At 39.2% G+C, this 15,051-nt stretch overlaps 1 protein-coding gene across 6 annotated transcripts in view; it reads right to left on the reverse strand.

Moving 5' to 3' along the window:
* The window catches only part of EML6 (EMAP like 6), a 267,083-nt gene that overhangs the window by 65,967 nt on the left and 186,065 nt on the right, over positions 1 to 15,051 (reverse strand). For all 6 annotated transcript variants that reach the window (XM_087436765.1, XM_087436763.1, XM_087436761.1 and 3 more), the window contains 5 exons: positions 10,618 to 10,718; positions 9,131 to 9,333; positions 6,630 to 6,741; positions 6,226 to 6,353; positions 1,900 to 2,041 (listed from right to left, as the gene is read on the reverse strand). In XM_087436765.1, the coding sequence (XP_087292891.1) occupies positions 1,900 to 2,041; positions 6,226 to 6,353; positions 6,630 to 6,741; positions 9,131 to 9,333; positions 10,618 to 10,718 (686 nt within the window). The remainder of the gene's footprint in view (positions 1 to 1,899; positions 2,042 to 6,225; positions 6,354 to 6,629; positions 6,742 to 9,130; positions 9,334 to 10,617; positions 10,719 to 15,051) is intronic.

Below are 15,051 nucleotides of genomic sequence, written 5' to 3' on the forward strand. Positions count from 1 at the left end.
CATATAATTTATTGTACAAACCAGGATACTTTTGAAAGTGAAAGGGAGAGCTATTAATAATTACACCGAGACAACAGCTGTAAACTAGGTTGAATCTTATCTAAGATATGTTAGTAGCTGCTCTTTTGAACTAATTTTTAACATAGTGAATAAAGTCCATTGTCTGATATTCAAGTCACTCACAATGAGGACTTGGTCTATCATTTCCCCAATATAAAGTAGTGGCCAAATGAGTCAATCCTGTAGGGGTTAAGGGCATGGGCTTTGGAGTCAGACCTGGGTTTGAGTCTTGGCTCCACCACTTACTAAGGCCCAGAAATCCAGGGTAAAGAGAGAGAATATGGCGGAGGGAGGAAGCATCACACAGTGACCACAGGTGGGCTCTCCGAAGACACACCGTCTGGGTTTGAATTCAGTTCCATCACTTACTAGTGGTGTGACTTTGGGCAAACAACTTAAGCGCTCTGTGCCTCAGTTTCCTAATTTGGAAGTGGTAATAATAATGGCCTGACTTATTGGGTTCCCATGAAGACCAAACACAAATTGCTCGCACAGTTGCTGGCTCAGCAATATTAGCCATATTGTTACTACTAATCTTGTTACTACTGTCTCAACACCGTTTTTATTTTACCCACCTAGAATACACTCCCCATGTCTCTCTGCTTATAAAACTACTCATTACAAATACTCTAGAGTCAGACCCCCACATCTCATCCTTTCCTGTCTTAAGAACTTTCACAAATCCTTTAAGCTTCAGCTCTCATGTTTCCTTCCTGATGAAGCCATCCCTGCAGCAGGCCTTCCTCTGAGCCTCCATAGTACTTTGTCTGTACCAGATATCTTCGGTTTGTCTCTCCACATCCACTCTCCATCCTTCTCTGTGCCTGGAGCTGGCCTGCATCAAGCGGCTCCCCTGCCCTCTGGCTTCTGATTGGGTTTGGACAAGGGGAAGCATGGGTAGGAGACGGGAGGAAGGAAGGAAGGAAGGATAGGGAAGTTGGAGTATGTATTCCCCTAGCTGCCTCCCTGCAGGGTCACTGCATGCTGGCTGAGTCTCTGGGCTGATGGTCATAGCTCCTGTCAGGCTGTCATCTCACGTAGCTCTCACTTGCAAGGTTCCAGCAATTGCTCCCTCCTCTCGCCCCTTCAGGTTCAAGGCTGGTAATGGTACCCAGTTGTTACTAGCTGCATAGCGCTGCACTATCCCTGGTCATTTCTCAACACCCTATCCACCCCTTTACAAATAGTCCTGTTTTTAGACTCTCCTCAAATTACCCAGTTTGAGTGGACCATCTGTTGCTGGGACTATGTTCAAATCTTGTCTTTCTCTGACACTAGAGACGGGATTGCTCATCGTGGGATCCCCAGTGCCTGACACATAGAATCTACTCAATAAATGTTTGCCGAATTTGTACTTCTTGCTATATCTTTTAGTTCTAGTGCATATAGGTGTTCAATACATATTTACTCATTTCTTGATATTAAGTATTTTTTTTTGTATAGCTGACTTTTGTTTTTCACTAATAAAATCAATTCTGGAGATTGTTAGACAAAGATAAACAGTATTCTTCACAAGCTGATGTGTTTCAACTGACTTTCACAGCTCTTGAGAAGAGGAAGGACATATTGCCCCCAGGTGGCAAATGTCTGTGCAGTGCAGTACAAGGAAAATGAAGTGAATAATAGAGCTGGGCACCGATGGATCAGGCCAGCCTTCTGGAATAATTCTACAAGTGCTTAGTTATAACTGTAGCAACAAACATTGAATTTGCATTGCTTAGCATATTTTGGGGCCTAAAACAGGTGCTCTCAGTAAATATTAGTTGAATAAATGAATAAATCCAACACATTCTGTTATTTGTGAATACTTTTCCAGATGTGTAAGGTGATGTCACGTACCTTTTTTGAGTTTCCGTACTGCCAGCATACGGTGCTGGGAAGATAATTCCCAGATGCGAAGTGTTTTATCATCGCTCACTGTTGCACAGATGGGCAGGAGAGGGTGAGCTGCCAGCCCCCACACTTCTCCTTCCATGTGCCCCTGTGGGAGAGGAAATGGGGCAACATCAACTCGGTTCATGCTTCTTGTCTAGCCTTTCTGCAGCTTTGTGCTGCATATTCAGCCCAAGAATATTCCAAACAGGTTCAAATATGAATAAACACAGTTTGAGCTTCTTTGAGCCAAAATGATTGCACCGAATAATTTTTTCATCTGAACTTAAATCTAAAACTTAAATGCTAAAGCATTCATTTGGAATGCAAAATACAGACTCATTGAAGTTTTATTTATATGATGCCAAACATCTTCTCATTTAGAAACATCTGGGTGAATAATGAAATTCCCTCCGTTTATCCTGTTGTTTGACATTGAATAAACACAGTATATATGTACCTCCTTGCAAAACTGCTTGATCACAATGACACAAACCACTTCCTTCAATAAAACCATATTCCAAAAGATGGAGGTACCACCTATCTCTGTCAGAGGAACTGGACAGCAATATTCTTGTTAATCCAGTTTTCATCCTTTGAATGTACAGCATTTGGCAGCACAGAAATAAAGAGAGCCAAATTTTCATTTCACGTGTCCTGGGTACAGCTCAGGTTCAGCATTTGTTCACAAACTGTTCTATCCAGTGAACGTCAGAAAACTGCTTAATTAATAGGCATTGGACCAATTCCACATACCTATATCTTATCACAAATACACTTATTAGAATAATAACCGAGATAAAACAGTATTAAAAAATGAACAATTAGGGAGAAAATGAATCTGATTCCTATAATTTATCACTCAGTAAAGCAGTGTAAAGAATAGATTAGTGTACAGAGCAATAAAACAGGCCAGATTGTTTATGGAATTTCTGTTTTTAGTGGCTAACTATAAAAAGGCTCTGCTTAGTAAAGCAAAAAAGAAGACTATGCACAGACACCCGAAAGGTGTTTAGTTGGAATGCTTTGGGGAACAGGTGGCTTTCCAAAGAGAAACTGGATGATTCCGGTTTAACTGGGAAGCTGTTTGAGCAAAACAGTAATTTGGCAGAAAATACAATGTTCCAAATACAGCTGATATTCAAATATCTGAGAAGGGCTGAAGGGTGGGGATATCGTTTTTGAATGTATTGGGTTTGGAGCACCCTACGTCCCTAGTTTTCTAGTTTTCTTCCCTTCAGAAGCCTCCCACCCCCAAGGTCACAGTCAGAGGATGGGTCAGGGCAACTTCCATTGCCTCCCAGACCGGATCTGCTTGGATCTCTTTTACAGACCAAGTCCCTTTGTAAATTTTGCTTAAAGACAGAGTTGTGGGGCTCTGAGACCCTTTCAAACCATTGCCTCATATATTAAAAATTATATCTCCTTAATCTGATTATCTTAACTCCTGTATAATACAGGAATGGACAGTGAGCAAGGCAGGCTGGAAGTATTTTGAGTGGCACAAGGAAATGAGCATGGGATCTTACTTTCCTACTGATCACCCATAGAGCTGTAATAAAGAGTTGGTAAAGAGATAATAATTGAGAGCTGATTATATTCAAAGTATTTACAATGGGAATTTTCAGAAGTCACCTCATGTCATTTCTCTCCTCCCCCAAACTAGCTTTCCTTCTCTCAAAAAATAAGCAGTCCATTCCAAGTGACATTGGATTGCCATGCTACTGACACTGGAAAAGTGGTTCTGATATCTTCCCACAGTAAGAGAGTTGATGGTCTTAATCATGCTGCCTCTACTGCTTCTTAACTTTCCCTCAGTGTCTATCCTCTCTCAGAACAGGACTTTGAGCCCCCAGAGAGCAGGAACCCCTATTCCACCACGCACAGCACATACCACAGGGCAGATCTCGGCAGGAGCCCAAGAAACACTGATTGAATTGAACTACTGAGTTTTATCTAGGGGAAACAGCAAATGAGTGACAGGCCGGAAGAGGAAAGAGAGATGCTGAGACAAAAGGAAAAGAATGGTACACATGTAAGGAGAGAAGATGGTTCCACCAGCCGCACCGCCCGCCCATAGCTCAGGGGACCACACCTTCTGCACTGCTTTCCTGCAGTCTCCGTGCTAAGAGACATTTGGGGACCAGCCTGTCATAGTGAAAAAGAAAGGGCTCTGGTATCTGACAAACCTTGGTTTGAAACCCAGCTCTGCAGTTCTGTGCATGTGGCTGTGGGCAATTTACCAGGTTTTAGGTCCCTCATCTATAAAACAATTTCAACGGAGCCTATCTGTTGTGGAGATGAGCAATTTTGTACAAGAGTACTGCCTGACACATAGTAGGCGCTCAATAAATGGTACCTGTGACTATTTTTATTACTAGAGCAATAGAAACAAATAGAGGAAAGAATAGAATTGTATAGAGCAAAAAAGTGAAAAGTCTTTATTGCCAAGTTTAAAGCATACTTAAACAAAATTAGCTCAACTATAACTTAAATCTTACAGTATTGTTTAAATCATATCATAGCATAAATCTTACAAAATATTTAGCAATATAGCATGTATGGAAACAATTTAAAGTCTCAAATTTAAAGATTAAAAGGAAATATACAGTTTTCAATAAAATTAAATAAGAAGTCATGGCCAGAAAGGAAAAGAAATTCGTTTGGAAGGAAACAAGCAAAGCAAGAGCAGCTGGAGAACAAGTCACATCTCAAGGACGCGTCTCCAGCCGAGTTCTCAACCCTGCGGCCTGACACAGTCAGCAAGAGCGCTTTTGAGGTTTGTTTTTAACACAGAATTTTTGTTTAAACACAGATTCGTGTTCAGGTTATCCAGGGTGGGGCTCGAGCACACGCATTTTTAAAACCTCACAGTGTTCTGAGCCATGATGTGCATGCAGACCAGGGTGTAGCAAATCAGAGGGCCCCTCTCAGTGGGGTTTTGGAGTTCATCTCTAACACAGCAAGCCCACAGGTATGAATCGTGTCAGGGGAAGGAGGCGAAGCTCCTCCACTGGACCCACAGAAGTCCTGAAGCTGACATCATCAGTGCGTATGCTTTTACTTCAACTGTTGAACACACCTTCACCCCTCCCTGTGCCCCTTCCATCTATAAACAAGGTCCATCCATCACCACATCGGGCAGGACTCTCTGCTCACCTCCACATACCACCACCCCCTCAGGTGGGATATTACCACTTCTTTGATCTTTGAGGATTTTGTTAATGTTTATTTTAATCTGCTTGTATCTGAATATTATTCTTGAGGGGAGTGGGAGGGTAAGGAGTATGTAACGTGTTTACGTAAACAGGGCTGAGACTAGAGTGAGGCACAAAATCTACAGAGACATTTGTATATTTGGTGTGTGCAGAGCAGATAACTTGTCTTGTTAGTTTTACAGATTGACAGACGAAGAGGAACTATACCCAAGGAGCCTCATCCATACCTGGACTTGATTTAGATGATGAGATTACAGACTTTAGAAGATAATGTAATGGGATAAGGCTCTTGGGGACCTTGGGAGGTGGGGAATGTATTTTGCATGCGGTAGGGACATGACTAATTGGTGGGCAGAGAGCAAACTGTGATGGATAGACTCTTGAGGTGACCCTCATGATCCTCCTGGTTTTCACACTCCTGCGTAATCACCTCCCTTTGAGTGTGTCATGATTTGTGGCTTGTTTCCAACAAATAAAGTATGGCAAAGGGGATAGATGTTCATGATTACATGTATGTGATGATATGATTATATTACATAAGACTGTAGTGTCTATTTTTTCTCTCTCCCTTGCTGGCTTTGAGGAAGCACGTGGCCATATTAGGGAACCCCATATAGCACGGAACTGTGGGCAGCCTTTAGGAGCTAAACGTGACCTCTGGCCAACAGCCAGCAAGAAACAGAAGCCCTCAGTCCTACAACCACAAGAAACTGAATTCTGCCAACAACCCGAGTGACTGTGGAGGCAGATCCTTCCTCAGCTGGATCCTTCCTGAGCCTCAGATGAGACCACGGCCCTGGCTCTTGTTGCAGCTTTGCCCAAACTTAAGCACAGGATCCACTTAAGCCGGGCTCAGACTCCTGATCCACAGAAACCATAAGACAACAAATGTGTGCTGTTCTAAGCTGCTAAATTTGTGGCAATTTGTTACACATCAATCGGTAATTGATACAGCTCTTGCACGACCCTGAAAGTGAGTGTCTTCGTAAATTTTGTACCCTAAGCGCCCCTCTTGCCTCACCCTAGTCCCGGCTCCGATGTGAGTTGTGGTTTAGAATATGTACAAAGATAGTACCTGAACAAGCAGTGTCATTGGGCCGCTTTTATCAATTTCCAGGATCTCTCCATTTTTTGTTCCCACCAGGATATGTCCATGTCCCAAAGTGATGGCACGAATTGAAGGGTTATCTTCCAATAGTAAGCCTGAGGGAAGGGGGGACATATTGTATTTAATATTGTAAATATTGTATTTAATAGAACAAAAAATAAAAAGATTGACAGTTATATAAACTCTGTTTTTATAGTTCCAAAGTATTAGGTACTAGGCAATCATCCTTGATATTTCCACCAGGGGCTGAGAGCTCTGAATGTGGAAGAAAGAAAGAGAATTGATTTGGCAATGGTTTTCCAAGAATGTTAGTACTATCTTTTCCAGCTCTATGAACAGAAAGATTTCTAGTGCATATTTGCAAGTGGCACCTTTTGAACTAGTTGACAATGCTGCTCTTTTAATGGCATAAGTCTTCAAGCATCTTTCAAACATATCATCCCAGAGCTCCACGATGCCGTCCTTTCCACCTGTTACAAAACCCTGCGAAGGCACACATGGGAAGAATTATATACACATCAAAACGACAAGTTACCCACCCGGCGTGAAAAGGATTCCCCTTTGGGTAAAGCAGCTTTGTCTGTGTTTTCTTCCCAAGTATAGTAGACTGGAAAATCTGATGATAATGTATAATATCACTACATTATTTTCTGGAAACATCTCTCCCCTACTTCTCTAGCAGGATTAAGCACATTCTCATTGTGTGTCCCCTGCACTTTCTTTAGCACATTGGTTGGCACGTGGCAACCCTGGATCATGGATGGACGTTTCTGTGTCTGGTCCCCCAGCTAGAACATGGGTTCCTATGGAACAGGACCAGCCTCAAAGCCTGGCAGAGTTTCTGGTATCTTATAGACTCCTACTGAATGAATTGGAATTAACATCATAATTAAAAATGATTGTTACCAGCAGAAAACATCATTATTTATCATTAAGAGTAACTTAGATACTTCATATAACAAAACTATCCTATTTTGTTCAATAGACATCGATTTCCACAATAATTAAAATCCAGATTAATTTTTACAAAACCTGGAAAGTAAAAAGCTTAACATATTGGATATTTTTTACTGAACAGTGATCTTTATTCTTGTTCTAAGCTTATGATTCTTGGCTTTATTAGTTTTCCTTTCTGGCAACTTATATACACCAACTGTTCTTAGAAAAGTCTTTTCTTTTTTGAGGAAAATACTGAATAATTCATTGTATTTTCTTAGAAATTTTCAATTCACTGTGTTTCAATGAAGTTCACAAGGAAATAATATTTAGAAGGTTATTACATTAAATATCCTTATTCTTATTATAGATTTTGCACCCAGGGAGATTCAATCCCCAAAATAAACTTAAATGAAGTATATTATACTGTGATATCCTTGTCTTTTCTCATGATTTTTCAGCTTAACTTACCAAGCAATAAAGAGTTTAAACAAGTTATGTCACATCAACTTCTGGGCATACAAAAATTTTGCATTCTGCTTTAATCTTTTCTAACATTTGCAGTTTAACAAAAACAAATTTGCGAATAAAAAACAGCTTAACCACTCAAACAACCATTATAGTTGCACATCTAACAAGAACCTACTTCTGTAGTAGATCAGCATATTTACCTGGGAACAGGTAGATGCAAAATGAGGCTTGGCTTAGTTAGGTGTACTGGGTAGCTTAGACTGTTTGGAGGTCAGAGAGCACAGATGAACTGGTACCACCAGCAAACTAGCAGTGAATGAAAAATTGATATTTTTCTGGTAAATTGATTGAAGAAAGTGTTTTCATAGCACTGAAGGTACGTGTGATCTTTATAAAGAAACATTGCAAGGCAGGTGGGTAGCTGGACAGACCAGGACAAAGATGAGCTTCAGTGGAAATACGGTTGGTGGGATGGTTAATTTTATGTGTCAACCTGACCGGCCACAGGGTGCTCAGATTAAATATTATTTCTGTATGTGTCTGTGAGGGTGCTTCGGGATGAGATTAGCATTTGAATTCGTGGACTCAGTAGAGCAGACTGCCTTCTCCAATGTGGATGGGCATCATCCAATCCTTTGAGAGCCCGAATAGAACAAAAGTCAGAGGAAGGAGGAATTCATCCCCTTTTTCCCCCGTCTCACTGATTGAGCTGGGACATCACATCTGGGATTTACACTATTGGCTCCCTGGTTCTCAGGCCTTTGGATTTGGACTGAATTACACCACCAGCTCTCCTGGGTCTCCAGTTTACATACGGCATAGTGGGACATCTCAGCCTCCATAATCGTGTGAGCCAATTCCTCATAATAAATCTTCTTTTTGTATATGCACATGTATACATACAGTATATGTATATGTATATCCTACTGGCTCTGTTTCTCTGGAGAACCCTGACTAATACAGTTGGTGAAAAAACTTCACTCTAACACTCTTGTTAAAGCTGAACCTGTCTACAAAGGAACAAATTGGTTATCAACATAACTTGTGGTCAAACTGATGAACGGGACAATAATCTAACCATTTGGTACTTCCAGATCTCTGCTCATTGTGCCACCAAGGATGAGAACAATGCTGAAATATTTCTCAGGACTCTTCTGTTAGTGTGTGTCTACATTTATCCCAACACTTCTTAAGGAGTTCCTAGGAGCGAGAGCCAGTAAGACCAAGTGTGAAAAAAGTGGAGAGAAATTGCACATAATGAAATCATTATAAATGAAAGACAAATTATAAAAATATTTGTACTCTCCTCCCTGTCTTTCTTGACTGGAAGTTCATGACAACTACTTCATAATTCAGATAGTACTCTTTTTAGATACGGGCATCCTCTTGGTGTAGGCCTTTCTAAGACTACCTGATAATTTTAGAAAGCTGATGAGAAAACCAAATTCTGAAAAATATACCATACCTTATCCAATGCATACATAGCAAACACAGGCCCGTCATGAGCTTTCACTGTCTTCAGTAGCAGAATGTCTTTCCAAATAAAAATATCTCCAGTAGCTGCTCCTGAGAACACCAGATCTTCCATTCGCCCATAAGAAACACACATCATTGTTTCCAATTTTCCAACACTTCCAAAAATTCCTCTTTTAGAGGTGAAGCCCCCACCTAGAGTGGACCAGGAATATATACCACTTTTTAAAAAATTAACACCTTCCATGAGCATGTAAGAGTAACTATCTTCAATGAAAAACCCAATGTGTCTATATATTCTGTGGACATAAAGGTGTTTAAAAAAAGCAGAAAGTATCATAAACAAAAATATTGTAAGAAGGTTTCTCATTCACTCACTTATTAATTCAGTGTTTTTTGAATCCCTACTTCGTGATTGGCACAGTGGTCAATGCTGGGGTATAAAGATGAAAAGAAAGAGTTCCTGCCTTCAAGAAACTCAGGGTCTGGTTGGACAGAGGACTCACTATGCATCTCAGTCCAATGAGACATGCGTCTAACCAAGTTCAGTGCCAGCCAGAGGAAGGAATGACTAAGTGCCTGGGGAAGCCAAGAAAGTGTTCAGGAATGCTGACCAAAAAGAATGAAAATAGCACTGGCTGTGAATGTAAAACGTAAACATGTTATATAGATTTTGCCTCAATTTTTATCACAGCAACTTTGGGGTGAGAAAAATGAATCACTGTGTAGGAGAAGGTACATCAGATTTGTCCCTTAGATGTTCACATTTCCCTGCACTTCCTGACTAGCACTGAGGAACCCAGACTCACTCCAGACAACTACACACAGGCTGGCTCTTCAGGCGTGCTGGGTGCCATCATCACTTCTTTAAAAGCAGAAAGCACTGACCAGCGCTTATTTATATGTTGTCTAGTATAAGATTGAGCTTGGTACCAAAGCTGATACTTAGAATTCAGAAACAATAGCAATAACAGGTATGGCTTATTAGTGGGAAGAATAAGATATCCTTCCGTGTTTGTCATGCTTATTTACTCATCATTATTACCAACATTATAATCCACAAATATTTATTTTGACCACCTACTGTGTGTAGTGTCAGGGTTTAATTCACTTGCTAAATTCAGTGATAAATTAATAAAGGAACCCTCACAACACTGAAAATTGTATTCACCCAACCGACGTGATTATTTTACTTCTGCTCAGTAGTGCAACATAATTATTGCTTTCAGAACAGATGACCAAATATAAAAATAATTATTTTTACAGCAGAACATTTTCCAAAGCTTTCTAGATATTGATGAATATGCATAGCATCATATAGAGTGTTCTAAGTTTCACAGCTTAGACATTAAGCAGTCCAAAGTGAATTTGGGAGACAATATCTTTTAGGCACATTTTAATTTTAGATTGCAGAGACAGGCCAGGTAGTGGTGGTGGTTTTATTTCAGCTGGAGTAAATGATAACCTCAAAAATAGTACCTGCTTGTTGCCAGAATTTGATGTGCTTCATCCCAACTGTAACCAGTTTGTCAACGTGGTGTGGGTTACACTTTACCACAAATATCTTATCTTTATGTCCTCTGTAAGAGACAAATAGGAAAAAAAGATTCTAGTTTTGATGGAAGTAATGATACAGAGTTTTATTAAAAGCATGCATTTGTTTTAACTTTCATTAAGCACATCTAACAGGACAACTAAATTAGAAGATAATTTAAAATACACATGGGGTCTGCATTAAAATAATGAGCTTTGGCTTTTCTTCACATGTTTGAGCCCTTTCTTATTACTCTAATATTGCTACTAAAAGCTACTTAATTGTGCTTTAAAAAAATTAATGAAATATTTAAAATGGACCAGAATGTCTCCATAAGATTAAATTAACGCCACCGCCATAGGATTGTGAGTAATTCTCGGGGTACAGGGATCTCGTACAGGAGGAGGGAGAAGACACTGCAACAGCATTAATGAGAAGTTTCAAATGTAATGTCCTTGCTGCAGAAGGCATAACTTTGGGTTAAATGAAGTTGCAGCTAGAAATGTATTCACTAGAAATTGAAGCCCTTGGCTCACGTCCATGGAGAGAGAATGATGTCATATATTGATTCAAGGCACTTTGGGATGCCGTGCATTCACAAATGTAGATTTATAACTCAAGAGAAGAAGGACAAATATATATGTGAGCATTTATTGTAGACCTGGAGCTATAGACCTGGAATTCCACAGTGCCAAGGAAATTTCTGCTTTAGAGGATAGAGTCATTACATTAAAATCTAAGGGTTTCCTGGTCTTAATGGACTATTTAATGGTCTTCTCTAGTATATTAGGACATAGCTTTTATTACATAAAAGAGAAGCAATTAACAAGAAGAAAATGACTGACCAGTCTCCCTTACGAATATAGATACAAAAAACTTAAGTAAAATATTAACAAGGAGAATCCAATAACACACTAAGAAATAATACATTATGACCAAATGCAAGGGTGGTTCATTATTAAGTAATCAAATTGTACAATTCATCATATTAATATATATAAGGAGAAAAATTATGCTATAGTTTTCACAGACGCTGAGAAGATATTTGACAAAAATTTAACACTCATTTGTGATTAAAAAACCACTCAATTAACACTCAATAAAGTAGGAATTAATAGATGCTTCAGACTTATCTCTTAGACATTTATATTTCCCTGCAGTCCTTGACTCTCATTGAGAAACCCATATTCATTCAAGACCAACTATAGACAGGCTGGCTCTCCAGGTGTTGTGTGCCATTATCCTTTCTTTAAAAACAGAAGGTGCTGGAACAGCAGCTTATTCATGGTGTGTTTGTGTGAACTCAAAAGTCATATCCTTACTTAATGGCATTCCCAATAAAGCCAGGAACAAGACTATTACCACTACCATTTAACATTGTACTGAACATATTAACTAATGCAATTAGACATGATTTTAAAAATTAAAGGCACAAGAGCTGGAATGGAAGAGATAAAACTATTTCTGTTTGCAGAGGATATAATTATATGCCTAGAAAGTTCAAAACAAAATAATATAAAAACAACTACAAACAAGATAATTTTGTAAAGTTGCAGTATATAAAATTAAATGCAGAATCAATAACCTTAATGTATACAATAGCCAGTTGAAAAGTATAATGGAAGATAAGACTATGAACAACAATAAAAATGTCAAGGTATTGGGGCTGGCCCCGTGGCGAAGTGGTTAAGTTCAGCACGCTCCACTTCGGTGGCAGGGGTTCATGGGTTCGGATCCAGGGTGCACACTACACCACTTGTCAGTCATGCTGTGGCGGTGACCTACATACAAAATAGAGGAAGCCTGGCATAGATGTTAGTTCAGGGCTAATCTTCCTCAGCAAAAAGAGGAAGATTGGCAAAAGATGTTAACTTGGGGTGACTCTTCCTCAGGGGGAAAAAAAAAAGTCAAGGCATAAATTTAACAAGAAGTGTGCAATATATAAAATGAGTAAAACAAACAAAAAAAAATCCACATCTGTGAGATGGAAAAGCAGACTTTATAAAAGGAAATATATCCTATGTTCTTGGTATGGAAAACTCAATCATAAGATGTCAATTCTCCGTAACTTTGTTTATAAATACCACTTGATTCCAATAAAAAGAGCATTTGGTGTTTGTTTGTATTTAATTCAGAGTTAGACACCTAGGTTTTAAAGTTCTTATGAAGAATAAACCAGCAGGAATGGCCAAGTAAACTCTGAAAAAGTAGAGCAAATGGGAAGGGTAGCTCTCCTGGATATTAAGACAATTTATAAAGCTTTCATAATTAAAACATCATGGTGCTGGTGCAAGAATTGATTGACAAACCAATGGCAAAACAGATATCTAGAAAGAAACCCAAATGAATACTAAAATGTGATATATAATAAAGACAAGGTCTCATATCAGTGGGGAAAAGAGGAACTTTTAAAATAAATGGTGCTTGTCATCAAATGCTGGTGAGGACGTGGAGCAAAATGAACTCTCAAACATTGCTGGTGGCCATGCAAAATGGTACAGCCACTTTGGAAGACAGTTTGGCAGTTCCTTATTAAAGTAAACACACTTTTACCATAAGATCCAGCAGTCACATTTGGTATATACCCAAAGTAACTGAAAACATATGCCCACACAAAAACCTGCAAATGAATATTTACAGCAGCTTTAATTATAAATGGCAAAACTTGGAAGCAACCAAGATGCCCTTCAGTAAGTGAATGGATAAAAGAACTGTGGTACTTCCACACAACAGAATATTATTTAGTGCTAAAAAGAAATGAGCTATCAAGCCAAGAAAAGACATGAAAGAATCTTAAATGGATATTATTAAGTGAAAGAAGCCAATCTGAAATTATACCATATAGTTCCAACTATATGGCATTTTGGAAAAGGCAAAACTAAGGAGATAGTAAAAATATTAGTGGTTGCCAGGATAGAGGGGAGGAAGGGAGGGAGGGATGAACAGGCAGAGCACAAAGGATTTTTAGGGCAGTGAAACTATTCTGTATGATACTACATGGAAGACACGTCATTATACATTTGTCAAAACTTACAGAATGTACAACACCAAGAGCGAACCCTAACGTAAACTACAGACTTTTGGTGATAATGATGTGTCAATGTAGCTTCATCTATTGTAACAAATCTACCATTCTGGTGGGAGGTGGGGACTTGGGGGAAGCGGGAGGAGGCCGTATATGGGAATTCTGTACTTTCTGCTCAATTCTGCTGTGTATCTAAAACTATTCTAAAAAATAAAGTCTATTTAAAAGAAAAATGGTGTTTGCAACACCTTGATAGCCATATGGAAAAGGATCAAATTGGATCTGTTCCTCATAATAGATACTAGGATAAATTCCAAACAATTTAGAGATCTAAATGTAAAGATAAAGCCATAACAGATTAGAAGAAATTATAAGTGATTTCCTCTTAACTTGATTGGGGAATATTTCCTAACTATGTCTCAAAATCTTGAAGCAGTCAAAGAAAAGATTGATACATTTGACCACCTAAAAATAAAAACCTTTTGCATGATGGAAAACACCATAGCAAACTCAAAAGACAAATGACAAACTGGGAAAAATATCTGCAAGTCATAGACAAAGAACAAATAACCCTAATATTTAAAGGACTACTTCTGGTGTGAACTGTATTTTAGAGAGACCAAATGGTTCATGAGGGAAAATTCTTATTTGTAGAAGAATTATACTAATATGAAGAATGAATGATAGGGCCGGCCCCGTGTTTAGCGGTTAAATGCACACGCTCTGCTGCTGGCAGCCGGGGTTTGGATCCCGGGCGCGCACCGACGCACTGCTTCTCCGGCCATGCTGAGGCCGCGTCCCACATACAGCAACTAGAAGGATGTGCAGCTATGACATACAACTATCTACTGGAGCTTTGAGGAAAAAATAAATAAATAAATAAAATTAAAAAAAAAAAGAATGAATGATAGAATTTGAAAATTACCATTTTCAACCTCTAATTAAATAGTCAATTTAGCCCACAGGTGTAAAGGGATGCTACAGCCATTAGATAATACATTGATGGGAAATTATAATGAAAGGATGAGGCTGATACTACCAGATCCCATAAGTGAGCTGAGTCTTACTAAAAGTAGGACAACAACACATTTTGTGCAGTGGTGTTCCATGGGGGTATGCTGGAGGAGCAGTCTGCCCTGAGAGAGAGGAATTCCATCCCTGACATTGTTTAGAATTGCTGCTCATGGGAATAATTAAAAGCAGACTGGCTTTTATTATTCTTTTAAAGTTTTTCTACAGATAATCTAGCCCTATCGCTTGTACCTGGGAAGTACCACTCCCACTGCCCTGACCCTCTGGTATGCTATTGATTACGTTTCTTCTGATGTGATGAAACAGGAAGTACCTATGAGGT

Source organism: Ceratotherium simum, chromosome 11 (assembly GCF_057802395.1).
Source record: "Ceratotherium simum simum isolate JZ-2026a chromosome 11, ASM5780239v1, whole genome shotgun sequence".
NCBI lineage: Eukaryota > Metazoa > Chordata > Mammalia > Perissodactyla > Rhinocerotidae > Ceratotherium > Ceratotherium simum.